Genomic DNA, 14,342 nt, shown 5'->3' on the forward strand with positions numbered 1-14,342 from the left:
CTTAGATTTAAAAATTAAAACTTGGCAAGGCTACTCTAACACTGAAAAAGCAGGATGATGCAGCGATGACATGCATGGACTCTGGCTTGCACATTTTGTGGTCAGCCCTGATTCTGACACTTACAACTGTGTGACAAAACCAATTATTTAACTTCTCTCTACTTCAGTTTTTCCACCCATAAGAAGGGGAAAATGGTAATAGTACCTCAGAAGGATCATGTTATGTACTACTTTTTATAATCAGGGCAAAAAAATTTAGCTGCCCTTACAACAGCAAGATGCCTTTCACCTGTATGAAAAGTATGGTCAGCATCCCGGATTGGGAGAGGTATGTCCGACTGCCGGTTTAGGCATGTAAACCAGCAATCGGAAATCCCGAGGAGTCCTGGATTGTGAGAAGGCATTGGCTGAGCTGAGGGACCACACCCACACCCCAATTTTGCGCACCGCACCTCTAGTTTCTCAATATATGTGTGTATCAAATCATCACACTGTATACCTTAAACTTACATGTGTTGTGTCCATTGGATCTCCACAAAGCTGGGAACATGCAGATCCACGGCAACAGAAACAAGAAATCCATACTTCCCGGTGAGTGCCTACCTGGTGCCCTCCCATCTACAAGTTCCTGGCAGGTTTTCTCTCCAGTCTTCACAACAGCTCTGAGCAGTAGGTGTCACTATCCCCATTTTATCAACGAGGAAGAGGCCAGCTCGCTAGAACAGGGCTCCTCTGAGCTGCTCCTCAGAGTAACCTCCCATCCAACTGCTAGGCTCCGACCTGCAGGAACATCACTGACTTCACCCCAGGATCCTTTGAAAAATTATAGCTGATGAGCGACCTCCAGTAAAGTTGAAGCGTGGAAGAGAGGCCGTCAAGATCAGAGGAGTGTCCTTGCTCTGGTTAGAGGAGGGTGCTGATGTAATAAGAAGGAGGTGGCTCTGCACCAGAGCTCACCTTGGATTGACTTGCACCTCCAACCCTTCCTAATGGGGACCTTGGGCAAGTTAGCTACCCACTACATGCCTTAGGTTCTCCATAGGTGAAATCATATTATAAAACCGACTGCACAGATTGAGTGACAGGTATTCAAAGTTACCCATCTTCTCCACCCCCTTTCTCCTCGAGTGTCACAAAAATGTTTGCCTTCATCAGACTGTTTATTAGGACACAGATGAATGTATTTGTTGCGTCTGGTGCCAACAAAAGCTGGATGACTGTCAGGAACGGAGAAGGACTTTTTCTTCCTTGTGTGGGAGGCTGGAGGACATGACTTCAGCAGTCCGTTCCCACTCCAGTTTCTCTGCAATGTGACCAAGCACTTTCTCAAAAGCCAACACAAGAAGTCCTGCATGGATCTGTCCCCTGGAACCCGTCAGCCTTTCCCGGTGGCTCAGCGGGTGGGCAGCCTCAACCAGGTTACCTGGACAATTGATAAACTACAAGGAGCCCTCTTAGCCGGAGACATTAATGCAGCAAATCAACTTCAGAACAGGATGGGCACAAGACAGTAACGTCAGGAACAAGAAATAATACTTGGAAATCTAATTGGCAGGGAAGGGGAAGCAACAATAACATAACAATAATAAGATGGAATGAATTAACTCATCTCCGTCTCGCAGTCAGGCTGAAAACAACACACGATTCCCTAACATTACACAAGCCAGAGCCACATCCAGCTAATGGCACCGATTATGGGGATGGTTTCATGGACATATGTTTAACTTCAAACTCACCAAGCTGTAGACATTAAATACATACAGTTTTCTGCATGTGAATCATACCTCAATAAGTTGGTTTTAAAAAAAAATCACACACCTGAGTTCAGGTTTTACATAACATTAGAAGGTCTCCATCTAAATCTGTCTCTATACTTTGTGATAAAAAAAAAAAGTGACTAGCTTGAAATTTCTGCCAACAGTGGTGACTTTTGTGACAGAGGAAGGGAGGTGCTCAGGGAGTCTCGGGCCCCACTCAGGGTCCCAAGGTAGAGGGACTAATACTTTGGAACTAACTAACATGCGGCTCATTGTGGGCACACTGGTTTGGAAGCTTAGTCTAGTCTGTGAAACAACCCAGTAACCAACCCTAAATCCAACCAAGCTAACATGGACAACTAACCAAACCTGCTGGACTGTGTTTTCCTGGAGTCAGTCAACTCTGCTTATCAAACTACCAGATTTAAAGCATGAGTGAGTGTGTGAGTGTGTGAGTGAGTGTGTGTGTGTTCTGGGTAACTTTTACTTTCACTCAGCTCCCACGCTCATTCAGCAAGAATTTTTTTAAGTATTAAATTAAGGGAAAGTGCTTTGAAGCCCAGAAGAGGAAACAGACAAGATTCTGCCCTAAAGGAAACTGCTGTCCTGTGGGCGAAGCAAGACATTTCTATAACTTACATTTGCGAAATGGATCAAACAACAACTGCAGCAGGAGGTAAAGAGCTACTTTCCAGAAGACAGCAGTGAGTGCACTGCTATGGAAATAGGGAAAGGAGGAACAGGAAAGGTGTCCCTCTGGCAGGGGGCGGGGTCCTGGGAGAAGAAAGCACTGATACCAAGTCTTAAAAGAGTCCTCCAAGGGAGGGCTCACGTAGCCACCAGCGACTCAAAGCAGAGGAAAAGCAAGCGAGCAAACTCTCCCCCCATTCAACATGGTAGTCTGTAAGCAAAGCTCTGCTAAAACAAACAAACAAACAAACAAACAAACAAACAAATAAATAAAGGTGGGGTGGGGTCTGGGGTAATGGGAAAGAGAAGTTTGGAATGACTAATTAAATTAGCATGTCATGCAGAAACCGGTTTGGCTCAGTGGCTAGAGCGTTGGTTTCGCTGGGGGGAGGCGGGAGGGGGGAGGGAGGGAGTGTGTGTGTGTGTGTTTGTGTGTGTGCGTGCCAGGTTCGATTCTGGTCAAGGGCATGTATATTGGCTGGGGGCTCATCCCCGGTAAGGGGTGTGCAGGAGGCAGCTGATGGATGTTTCTCTCTCATCGATGTTTCTAGCTCTCTATCCCTCTCCCTTACTCTCTGTAAAAAATCAATAAAACATATTTAAAATAAATAAAGTAACATGTCACAAGAGCTCTAAGATGGGTTTTTATTGCTTTTCTCACCCCTCCTTAATTCAGATAATTGACAGTCTGAGGAACTGTTAATATCTTCAAAAGCCACCTGCTCCATCTATGGAAAAGGGATTCTGGGTCACAAGCCGGTCCCTGTGCTCACCCTTCAGTGGTCAGCCTGGACATCTCCCTTCCAGAGGAACTCCAAGGGCGAGGAGCTGCAGGCTGTCACCAGTGCCAGGCGCTGAGGGAGTGGGGCCACATCCGGTGGAACCCCATGACGGTGTTAGCGAAACCCATTTCTGCAATATCCAGCCCTTTGTGCCTCTCGTTCCTCTGAATGCTCGGCAAAGCCACGTGGCCACTCGTTGTTTCTAAGCTGACATGGTTTAAAAGTCACTGCTGCAAAGCTGAGCCCCGGCAACCCCACCTCCTCTCGAAAGAGGGAAGGCCCACAGTCACTGCAGCCCTCACCCAAGGGCGAGCCGCTCCTGCCCCACAGCGCCCGCACGCAGGAGGGGCGAGCACAGTGAACAGACGGCTGCTGTGAGAACCCTTTAACTAGAGGCAGAACACAGAGAACACGGGTGCTGACGTCAGCATCCAGGCACCTCACATAAAGACCAGCTATCTCAACACAAGCTTTCCAGCACTGTGAGGCCCGAGCTGTACACCTCCTATGTCTACCTCTCCATTTCCCTGAGCGATCCCAGGAGGGAAAGGAGCAGGCTGAGAAATGGGCAAAGCTGCAGAACCAACGAGGTGGCTGAATCTTCCCTCAGGATAGCAAGAAACCGGACCCTGAGGTCTGGGAGAGCCGGCTAAGGCACGGAGTGTGTGGAACACTTGGAAAAAAGAGTGTCAGTCACTGCTGCAACTGCACCAACCGGCCCCCGACACAAATGAGCCCACGGTGTCACGTCCTTGAGACTCATTACCCGAATGAGCAGGTGAAATCTATCAAAGAAATGGGTGACCACCTAACCAACTTGTGTAAGATGGGGGCCCTCGAACCGGCACTGCAGAGCATCCCTTGGACAAGCACACCCTAGGAGGCAGTGATGACAGCTAAGCCTTATGCTCGCTGGCTTCTCCATAACCACGGGTGACTTCCCTGGTCCCCACAGCGGTGCATGCATGCATGTTGGGCTCACTATTACTTTGTCTTGAAGCTGTTACCCAAACATCCACTTAAGTTCTTTCATGTGAATCACCCTTTCAAAGAAGTGATTTGGTGCCCTCCCCCAAATGAAATAAAACAAAACCGTGAGCGCTACCTGCCGTCAAAGAAGAAGAATTTCCCGCGTCCGTTCTTTTCTCCATGGACGAAGTTCCCCTCAAATCTGTCTGTGGAGGAGTAGGTGACCGTGCAGAACCCGTGCGGCAATCCATCGTCATCCAGGTGCCCTGGAGGAAAGGAATCAAAGGCCAACCTTACCATCTGCATGTGCCCCCACTGATACATCGGAGCACAGAAGCGGCCAGCAAGACCCCTGAGCAGCCAAAGGGTCCCTTCCCTGCTCCAGGGGAGAGAGCAAAGGCTGCTCGCCTCGCCTGCATCAGCCGTATCGACCTGACTGTTCTGTGCCCTTTATGAACGGCGGGTCTACGATGGAGGGACTTGGACTCATTCAGATGTGAACTGAAAATAAGCTTGTCTTTTCGCGGGGACTGGGCGTTCTTACCAGTCACAGAGTCTGCAGCGCCTGTTCCGTTCACCAAGTACTTCCCCACCCGGTACTTCTCAAATTAGGAATGAAGGCGCCCAAACTGATGCTTCGCCAACATGTAGTTGAGATGACACCATTTGATAGTCTATTGCCAGGTACCCTGTCCCTGCAATGAGTCTTCTAATGCTAGAACTAGTGTTCAGTACGGTTTTATATGTAATAGAGTATGAAGTGGAGGGCTGCTAGCCGAGGGGACCTGGGAAAACCCCACTGTGGTTCATTACATTCAAACAAGGGACGTGGCTATGCCTCTAAAACTGCCCGGATGTTTATATGCCTCACTGTGCTAACATGGGAACGGAGTCCTTCTAAGCTTGAACTTAAGCTTAACCTTGAACTTACTGCTTCATTTTACAAAATCTTCCAGCCTTGAATGTTTAGTAATGACCTTGCCGTATCTCCTCTATAACGGTGTCCAGAGGGCTTATGTTTAAATGCAGCGAGAAGCAGCCGCATGGCCATTTAAGCAGCGATCATGAACATCCCCAGCAGTTCTGATACTGTGATCTCTAAAATGCTGGTTCTGCGTGGGTCACAGACTGTTATATTCTAACATTTATGTTTGTGGTCAGTGTTTAGGATTTTATGATTATCTACATATTTCGCAGAATCCGGGAGCCCCCTCACTTATGAGAGTCTCCCCAGTCATTCTGGTGAGCTGGTTTTGCCGAGGTGGGTGCAAACCAAGGCAGTAATTAACCTAGTGGCTTTTTCGTGAATGAATGACCTGGGTCATGGATGAAGAGATACAAAAGCATTCAAAACTGTGGGCAGTGCATGGACATTAAACACTCAAATGTGGCTTCCAGATGGCTCACAGGCATAGAAGAAAGCACAAACCATATCACCACAAGGAACACTTTAGTCTCCTAAAATGATTTCTTCTAAAGCGATAAAAGAACATCATCGCTTGGAAGAGATGGTAAGTAAACACCCTTATAAAAAAGCAAAAAGCTCTTTATTTTTATTGTATTCTTATGTAAGCATAAAGTAACAATGGACAAATATACTATTTTATTTCTACATCTGACTCTGCATAGATTGTTACTGAAAATATATTGCAATAAAATGTGGCTACTTAAATAAATCACAGTTATGTAGTTCCTTTCCACTCATACAGGTTTTTGTTTTGTTTTTCCTACCAAGGGCCGGGAAATTAATGGTCAGGAGGGAAATAAACCATAATTACTTTCTTTTGTTCAAAACCCAACTGTATGTGACATAATTCAATGACAATTTGGAAAATTATCTTCTAAATATCTACTAATGACATTTCTCTCATCAATATAAGTTAAATCTACTTTTAAAATTTTCATTAAAAAACAGGTACAGCTAAACACTTTCTTTTATGAAATAATGTTGGGATCAAATTCAATTTAGCTATTCACATTCCTATGAATCCAGCAGTTTATTTTTTGATGTAGGTATGAACACTCATTTTAGTCTTGTATTGAAGTATTTACTAATTTTTTGGAATACTTTCTCCAAAGAAACAGTTCACATATTTCAGACTTTCAAAAGTTAATTTTTGTTATTCTACTTTAGATCAAGAGAAATATTATGATAACCATGAACATCAAGGGGAACAAAACTCCCAATAAATTCATTTCCTCCTTCCCTCAGTCACAATAGCCTGTCCTATCTATATATATAAAAGCCTAACTGACCATTGCAACTGAAACAACCGAACAGACAACTGAACAGGCTGCGTGGGGTGACCAGGATAGCAGGGGGATTAGGGAGGGACCAAACAACTGAACAAGCAAGCTGTATGGGGCGACCAAGTTGGCAGGGGGGGAGGGGAGTTGGGGGCAACAAGGCCAATGGGGGGGGGCAGTTGAGAGTGACCAGGTGAGCAGTTAGGGGTGATCAGGCAGGCAGGTAAGCAGTTAGGAGCCAGTGGTCCAGGATTGTGAGAGGGATGTCCCCAACTGCCAGTTTAGGCCCTGGGGATTGGGCCTGGATTGGAGAGGGTGCAGGCTGGGCTGAGCCCCCCCCCCCCCCCCCTGCGCACACAAATTTCGTGTACCAAGCCTTTAGTTTCTGAATAAAACACTGTAGATGCACCATCAGCAGTGGACTTTAGATAGCAGAGAAGATGGAAAGTGTCATGTAACACACTAAAAGCATTGGAGGGTCAGTACTGATCCCAATGGGGATGGAAGTAGAAGGATCAGCCTCGCTCCAGGAGGGCTACTTGTTTCAATGCCTCTTTCGACAGGTCAGTGAAGAGGGGTCCAGGCACCTTGCTAGGGAGAGAGGAGCTGCTGAATGATGGTCATTTCTCCGGTGGCATCAGAAGGAGGTGCTTGGACACCTGACACTTCCCTACCATTCTGAAGGGTTAGGTTGCTTGTTGTGATCAAGTCCTGAAACTCCCTGTCAGCCCATCGCAGGACCCCTGGTTGGCCTGTTTGTTGTTTTCTCCCGGAAGGAGGAGGTGTGGTTAATGAGCAGGATCAATGAACAGGAGCTAGACATAAAGGGTTGTCAACATTTAAGACTTCCACCGTGGATGTTTAATAGCCAGAAACTGTTATCCTCGCTGTAGAACTTAATCTATAAAACACCAAGAGCAGCAAAGAGACTTTCCAAAGAAAGAAAGGGACTGGGTTGCTGCACCTCACCTCTCCTTCCCACGTCAGTGCTAGCGGAACGTCTGGAAAGAGTCTTGATCGGATGCCGTCTGGACAATAGAGCAGGTGATAGCTGTCTTGTTGGTAATAATCAATTTAAAGGAGAGGAAACTGATGCACAAAGAAGGAAAAAGTCTGTGTTCCTCACTCTGCATTTGGCATTGGGTTACGTGCTTTCCTGTTACCTGAAGTGAACCTCACGACAATTTCCCAAGTGCCCATCGTGTAGTCGAGAAAGCCAATGCCATGTGGCTTGCCCAGGAAGCACATAAATGGCTCTGAATGCCCCTTCCCCAAGTCTTTCCATTCCCTTTCTCTCTGGATAAGGGAAACTACGGTAGCAGAACCCTCCCTACCCACTGCCCTGCTTCCCTGCTGATGGTGGAACCAGGCACCTCTAAATAGGTAGGTATGCCCAGGCCCCAGGTCCCAGGTCCGTTTGTTGTGAAGATAGTCCTTGTAGGGCCACCAGGACTTGCAACAGCGTTCCTACCCCTTCCAAGTGTTCCCTCCCTCAGAGAGAAACACTAGTCCTCCTTGCTCTGAGCGAGGCCGATTTCTGAAACGCGACAAGCCAACCAGCAGCCTTCCAGGCCGGTGCCCACTAAGCGGAGGCTGCACAGCAGGCCAGACAGCACGGGAGCGTCCCTGGGATGACTGCTCCGTGCTGACAACGCTGTCCCAGCTCCTGACTGCGGCGCGACTTAAAATATTTATAGAAGTGAGAGAAAGGGGGGAAACGCTAAGTCTCACATCTACTTTTTTACTTTGTTCTAGTGATCACGCTCTACTGAATGGATAGAAAGTGAGATTTTCCCCCTGTGAGTTACCTCTGAGCTTTCTCCTTATCCTGACGAGAGCCAGGCCTGTCTGTGTTCTGTGCTGTGATGGTCCATCATCTGGGCAAGGCAGACTCCCTCGGCATCAGACACTGGGCTGCTTCCCGCCTCAGGCTCACTCACAGATCTGAGAATGGTGTGTGTGTGTGAGTGTGAGTGTGTGTGAGTGTGTGTGTGTGTGTTTCCCTAAGAACAAGAAACTCTTTCATGCATTGTTGGTTTTGTAGACTAGAACTGCTGACACACAAAAAATAATAATAAAAGGCAAGCTTATTCTAGTCAGTGCAAAGAACATGCCCTCATGATGATGCATTTACCCTGGCTGTTGAAACGTAATTTGATTTTTGAGAGTAATTCTTTACCAGAGCTCAACTGTTAGTCATAACATTATAGCATGGCCACAGGGAGAGGGCTGGTACACGGACCCCACATTTGTCCTAAGCCTAGAGCATGAGCATGAGAGACAGGCAGGAGATGTTAGGGGGACCGTTAAAATATTCTTGATGTTTTGAGGGGCTTAAGGCAGTGCAACACTGAGATGCTTGTTTTTTTTCTGGCTCCTTAGTTCTGGAGATTCTGTTTTCCCCCTTTTGTCTTCTGTATGTTTCCAGGCCTTTCCATTCTTTCTTGCCCTCAGAAGTTCACGCTGGGATAATTGCAAAGAGCCCTGTAGGTGATTCCCACGGCTTCCCATGGTTTCCAGCTCAGTCCACGCCCGTGGCCGGTGACTCAGCGCCTTTCCTGTTTTACCCTTTGTTTTTGTCCCGGGCCCTCTGTTACAGCAGAACCAATTGCTATGTCTCTGGAGGTGCCTGCATACTCCCTCCCCTCTGTGTCTACTCACAAAGTCCCTGCTCAACTGGACTCACCCACACAACCACCTCTCTGGGGGCTCTTTCCCCTCCATCTCCTTCCAGGAGCCAGATGTAATACTTACTCCTCTCAACCACCGTCATTCATCTGTTTAGATATATTTATTTGATATATATATATATATATATATATATATATATATATATATATATATATATATATATCACTTCCCACTGAACCAGTGAGTCTCCACGAGATTTTACAGATCCACAGCAGGAGCTCGGGGGTCTGGCCTCTGAGGCCCAGGGCCAGCTGCCTTCCCTGAGGAGACAGCAGGGCTGGTGCACAAACCCACAGAGACACTCCACTACCCGGGTCCCCTCGGGAATTCACCCCCTGGGAGCTCAGAACTTCAGAGAACCGACCTGTGTTTGATGTGACAAAAGACATGTCAAGTCCTGAACAAACAGACCAATTTGCTCCCCAGAAGAAATTTCTTCAGAGGAAGAAAAAGGATGTCTGTTGCAGAGTTAAGTTAAATTTTCCTTCCCTGAATACATTTCCCCCCTGAATGTCACTAAACCCTATCAGAAGCAGCCAGAAGAGTTACTACTGACAAAGAGTGATACTGACATAATATTTAACTGTTGCTTCCAGGCCCGGTTCCCAAGTATTTCATACATTTGATGACTCATCAAAAGCAAAAAATATGACAAATTTAGCAAGAAAGTCAGGTACAGTGAAGAGGAGTTCTGGAGGTCTAAGCCCGTGTTGCATCCTCCTGGGTGGCCTTGGATTAATTCTTAACTTCTCTATGCCTCAGTTTCCTCCTCTGTAAAATTCAGATAATCTTAGTACCCACCTCATAAGACTGAATGTCTGTGTGTGTGTGTGTGTGTGTGTGTGTGTGTATGAAACATTCAGCACAGAACCTGCACAGAGTAAGAACTAAACAATTACAGCAACAATAATGATGATGGTAATTATAATAATAATGATAGCTAAGACAATGAAACTACTGAGAACAGAGCTTTGTTGATGGAAAGGTAGGTTAGTTGGTACTTGAATACCAAGATATTCAGACTAGCTTTATGCCAGATCCCCCTGCATGTGCAAGATGTGAAGTAAAGACCATAACAGATGCCACTAAGAAAGCCAAGCATGGCTGGATAAAAGCCCGCTGGTGCAATGCCCTGTGTGTGCACCCGTACACTCTGGACGCTGTGCGAGTTTGGGCCTTAGATGCCTCTAAGGACTTTTACAGATTCTGTGTTACTCTGTTTAGTGTTAGGCACAATTGAGTGATTATGTGCCCTGGACTGCCCCAAATGTTCACGTTATCCCAGCCTAAGTATATACATATACAGGTTTCAGGGATCAACATGATCATTCATCTGTATTCACTACAGAATGATCACCCCCAAAGCCTCATTGCTACTGGTCACCATACAATTGACCCGCTCCATTCCTTTCCCTGCCCCCCACCTCCTCACCCTCCCGTAACCACTGATCTGTTCTCTGTAGCTGTGAGTTTGGTTTGGTTTCACCAGCATAAGTATTAAACCCCTCTCATTCTCAAGCATTTCCTGATTTTGGAGAATAATGTGTCTGGTCACCCTATTAAACAGAACCTTCCTCTTTTAGATAAAGAACATTCTCTGTTCCTATGAATTGCACAAGCTCAAAAACAACACCGCTATATTTCTTTTTTCTTTTTAACACTGCTATATTTCTGAAGTTGCTTGTTCACAGGAGCCTGGGGACCATGGACTTAGATTTCCAGACAGCTTCAAAGGAGAGTTGTTTAACTTGGGGAGTGCAGCCCATGACCAAGGGTTTGCATTAAAATTTCACAAGCACAAGTAAAAGTAAACTTTAAAGAATGAGAGTAAGCCCTGACAATAAAAGAAGAGCATTTTTTTTTCCTGTTTATCTTTCATAACAGGAAGGCACAAGAAATCAATAACTTAAGTTGTAAGAAGGCTTCCAATGGATGGACTCAATGTCTTTGGGCCCCATTGAGGCCCAACACAGACTTTGCTTATCAGAGAGATAAAGAGATAAAGTTCACAATATTGTGAAATTTAAACAATAAACACCCTTTTGAAGCTGGTAAAGAAATATGTCTTTTAAAAAAAGAAATATGTCTTAATACCCTGTTTCCCCGAAAATAAGACAGTGTCTTATATTAATTTTTGCTCCCAAAGATGTGCTAGGTCTTATTTTCAGGGGATGTCTTATTTTTCCATGAAGAAGAATATGGTACACATTTATTGTTAAATGAAAATAAAGGAAATTTATTACCTGTATACGGTACGGTAGTACGGTAGTTGTCAACACAAACCAGACAAACTGTGAATCCTACAGTATCAAGAATTTACTCATTTATTCAATGACAATCATGTCATCATCTTCTAGAACATCATCATAACAATCAATTCCAGAATTTCCTGGTGAATTTCTTGTGACTCCATTTCTTTCAGAATCAGTGGACCAAATCACTCATGTGTAGCCTAGGTGGGGGACTTATTTTCCGGGGGGGATGCCTTATATTTCACTCAGAAGGAAACCTGTAAGTAGGTCTTATTTTCAGAGGATGTCTTATTTTCGGGGAAACACGGTAGTTACATTATAATGGATACCTTTTAGAAATTTCAGAAATATTATTTAAATCTCATCCCAAGACCTCTGGAGCACTGCAAAAGGAGTCAATTGTGTCTTATGAAAACAAAACAAAAAAAAAAATGAAGTTCTCACTATCTATAATAATAAAAGCTTAATATGCTAATTAACCAGACAGCAAAGGACCTTCCCGACATCCTTCCTGGGGTCCTTCCAGATGAGCTGGGGCTGCCAGGGCCGAATCCCTTGCACGATTTTGTGCATCAGGCCTCCAGTGCAGCAATAACTATGTGTCTTTATGCATGTACAGTATTGCCACTTCGTTTTTCTTTTCCATTTGTGAGGATTTGTTTAAACAAATGAGATAGAAACCCAATCCAACCAAAAACTAAAAATTATGTACTTAGAAGCTTACTTTAAAATATTCTGGGTTCTGAAGTTTTACAAATACGTCTACTGCATATGTATAAAATAAAAAAAAAAAACATTTTTAAAATAAAAAAACACACACACACATATCCTGGAATTATACCACGCGGCATGACAACACATCACGACGTACTGGCTGGGTAGAATCAAATAAATAAACACGCCAAAGAGTATCTCCTAGTATTCACGGTTACAAAATCCTAACATCTCATGATACAAACAACGAGATTGTATAACATCCCCACCTCGCTTTTTAGACCTAGCCAAAGGGGGAGAAAAAAAAAAAAAAAAAAAAAAAAAGAGGTGGAGAAACTCGGCAAAACAAAGTGGCGAGGAGAGTCGGGGCGGGGCTAGCGGAGAAGGGGCGGAGAAACCCGACACCCAGGCGGTGAGATCACCAGCAGCCGCCGCGCGGACTCAGAAAGTTCAGTGTCACCGGCGATCCGGGGCCCGGCGCGCGGCGGCCGCTCGGCAGCGGGAGGGGGAGGGCGCGCGGCGGCCGAGTTCGCCCGGGGACAGCGAGGGGAGGGCCGCCGCCTCCGGGTCGGCGCGCGCTCCAGCCCCGGGTCGGGAGCGTGGTCCCCGGCCTGGCGATGATTCCATCTTTTCAGAGGAACAGCCGCCCGGGCCGCGGCTGCCACGTGCCTGGCTCGGCCCCGTGCGCTGCGCCGCCAACCCACCCGGTCCCCGCGGCGAGCGGAAGGGAAGGCTGCTGGCGGCCGGAGAGGGGCTCGGGGTGGCCACACCGAGCCGGGGCACGGCTCTGCGGAGACCGCGGGTCTCGGAGGGCTGTCGCCATGCACACCCCCACCTCCCATCCCTGAAAGGTTGCTAAGGCCGGAGTGTGGGGCACCGCTCGCAACTCCGAGGCTGGGCTGTGGGCTGCGGGCTGCGGGCTGGAGCGGCCGTGCTCTCCCGGGAGCCCGGCCCGGCCGGCCGCGCGGGTTCCCGGCCTGAGCCCCGCCGCGCAGGGCGCTCTCCCGGCGGTGGCTGTTCGCCCGCGGAGGGGACAGCGGCGGTCACGCGGGTCACCCGCCGCTCCTTCCGCGTTCCCTCCCCCGATCCCCGGAGAGAGAGATGCCTGTACCTTCCACCGCCTCCTCCACCATCTCGTCGTCGCTATCCATGGCGGCTGGGGACGCTGCCCAGCTCGGGGCCGCGCGGCTGCCTCCGGTCCCTCCGGGTGCTCGGGCGGCTGGGCGAGCGCTGGGGCTGAACCCTGCGAGTTTGGAGGAGGAGGAGGAGAAGGAGGAGGAAGAGGAGGAGCAGTCGGGGCTGACTCGCACTGCCTCCCCCTCTACAGCCCTTTCGATTCCTTGGCCTTCAGCTGCCGCTGCCGCAGCCGTCCCTCCTCCCTTCGCCCGCTGGGCCCTCGCCTCCGAGGCTCCGGGGTGCCGCCGTGGCCTCCGCCGCCGCCGCAACTTTCTCCGGCGATAACCCGTCTTTGTTCGCGAGCAGCTGATCCGCTGACATCACCCGGCGCCGGGGCGCTCCCTCCCGCGCTGATTGACAGCTCCCTGTCCCTTCCCAGGAGTGAGGCTCCTTAGAGCGGAGGGCGCTCCGGGGCCGCGCGCTCTCCGCGCCCCGGCCCGGCAGCCCCCCGGCCCATCGGCGTCTCCGCGGCTCCGTGCGCTCCGGGCGCGCCGCGCGGTCCTGGGGTCCTGGGCGTCGAGGGGTCTCTCCCTCCCGGGCTCCGCACCCGCGACCTCCAGCTGCGCGGGGACCCTTGGAAGTTCGCCGCGCTGCGCCTGCCGCCGGCAACCCCCGCCCCCGACAGACTGCAAAGAGCGAGGGACGCTCCGGCGGCGTTTCCGACGCTCCGGCGCCTCGGCTTCCTCTCGCCCACGTCCCCGCTTCACCCCGTTTGCCACCCGGAGCCGCGCGAGTGCAGCACGCGCGGGAGCGCAGGTGCTCCGGCGCCGCCGCCGCATCGCACCGGGGCGCGGGCTCCCCGGATCCAGGGGGCGGCAGCCAGCCCCATCCCTCCTGCCTCCGGGCTGCGGCGCCCACCCCGGCGAGCCCGGGCCCCACCCTCCCCGGGGCCGCCGGGCGTCTCGGTGATCCGGAAAGCCGGCGGGTGCAGGCGGCCGATGGCTCTAAGTCAGGCGGCCGATGGCTCTGTACCGGGCAGGAAGCCGGCCGCCCGGGAGACCCACTGCTTCCTGGTCGCCGTGTGGTCCGGGGAACGGACCTGGCGAGGAAGGACCCCCGTCCCG

General features: G+C 49.1%; 1 protein-coding gene across 1 annotated transcript in view; it reads right to left on the reverse strand.

Moving 5' to 3' along the window:
- SETD7 (SET domain containing 7, histone lysine methyltransferase) overlaps positions 1–14,127 on the reverse strand; it is a 41,875-nt gene extending 27,748 nt beyond the window's left edge. The window contains exons 1-2 of the mRNA XM_084884769.1: positions 13,214–14,127; positions 4,335–4,464 (exon numbers count right to left, since the gene is read on the reverse strand). Of these exons, the coding sequence (XP_084740895.1) occupies positions 4,335–4,464; positions 13,214–13,253 (170 nt within the window). The 5' untranslated portion in view covers positions 13,254–14,127. The remainder of the gene's footprint in view (positions 1–4,334; positions 4,465–13,213) is intronic.
- Between the last annotated feature and the right edge of the window lie 215 nt (positions 14,128–14,342).

This window comes from Pipistrellus hanaki (genome assembly GCF_964339955.1).
Source record: "Pipistrellus hanaki genome assembly, chromosome: 5".
Taxonomy (NCBI): domain Eukaryota; kingdom Metazoa; phylum Chordata; class Mammalia; order Chiroptera; family Vespertilionidae; genus Pipistrellus; species Pipistrellus hanaki.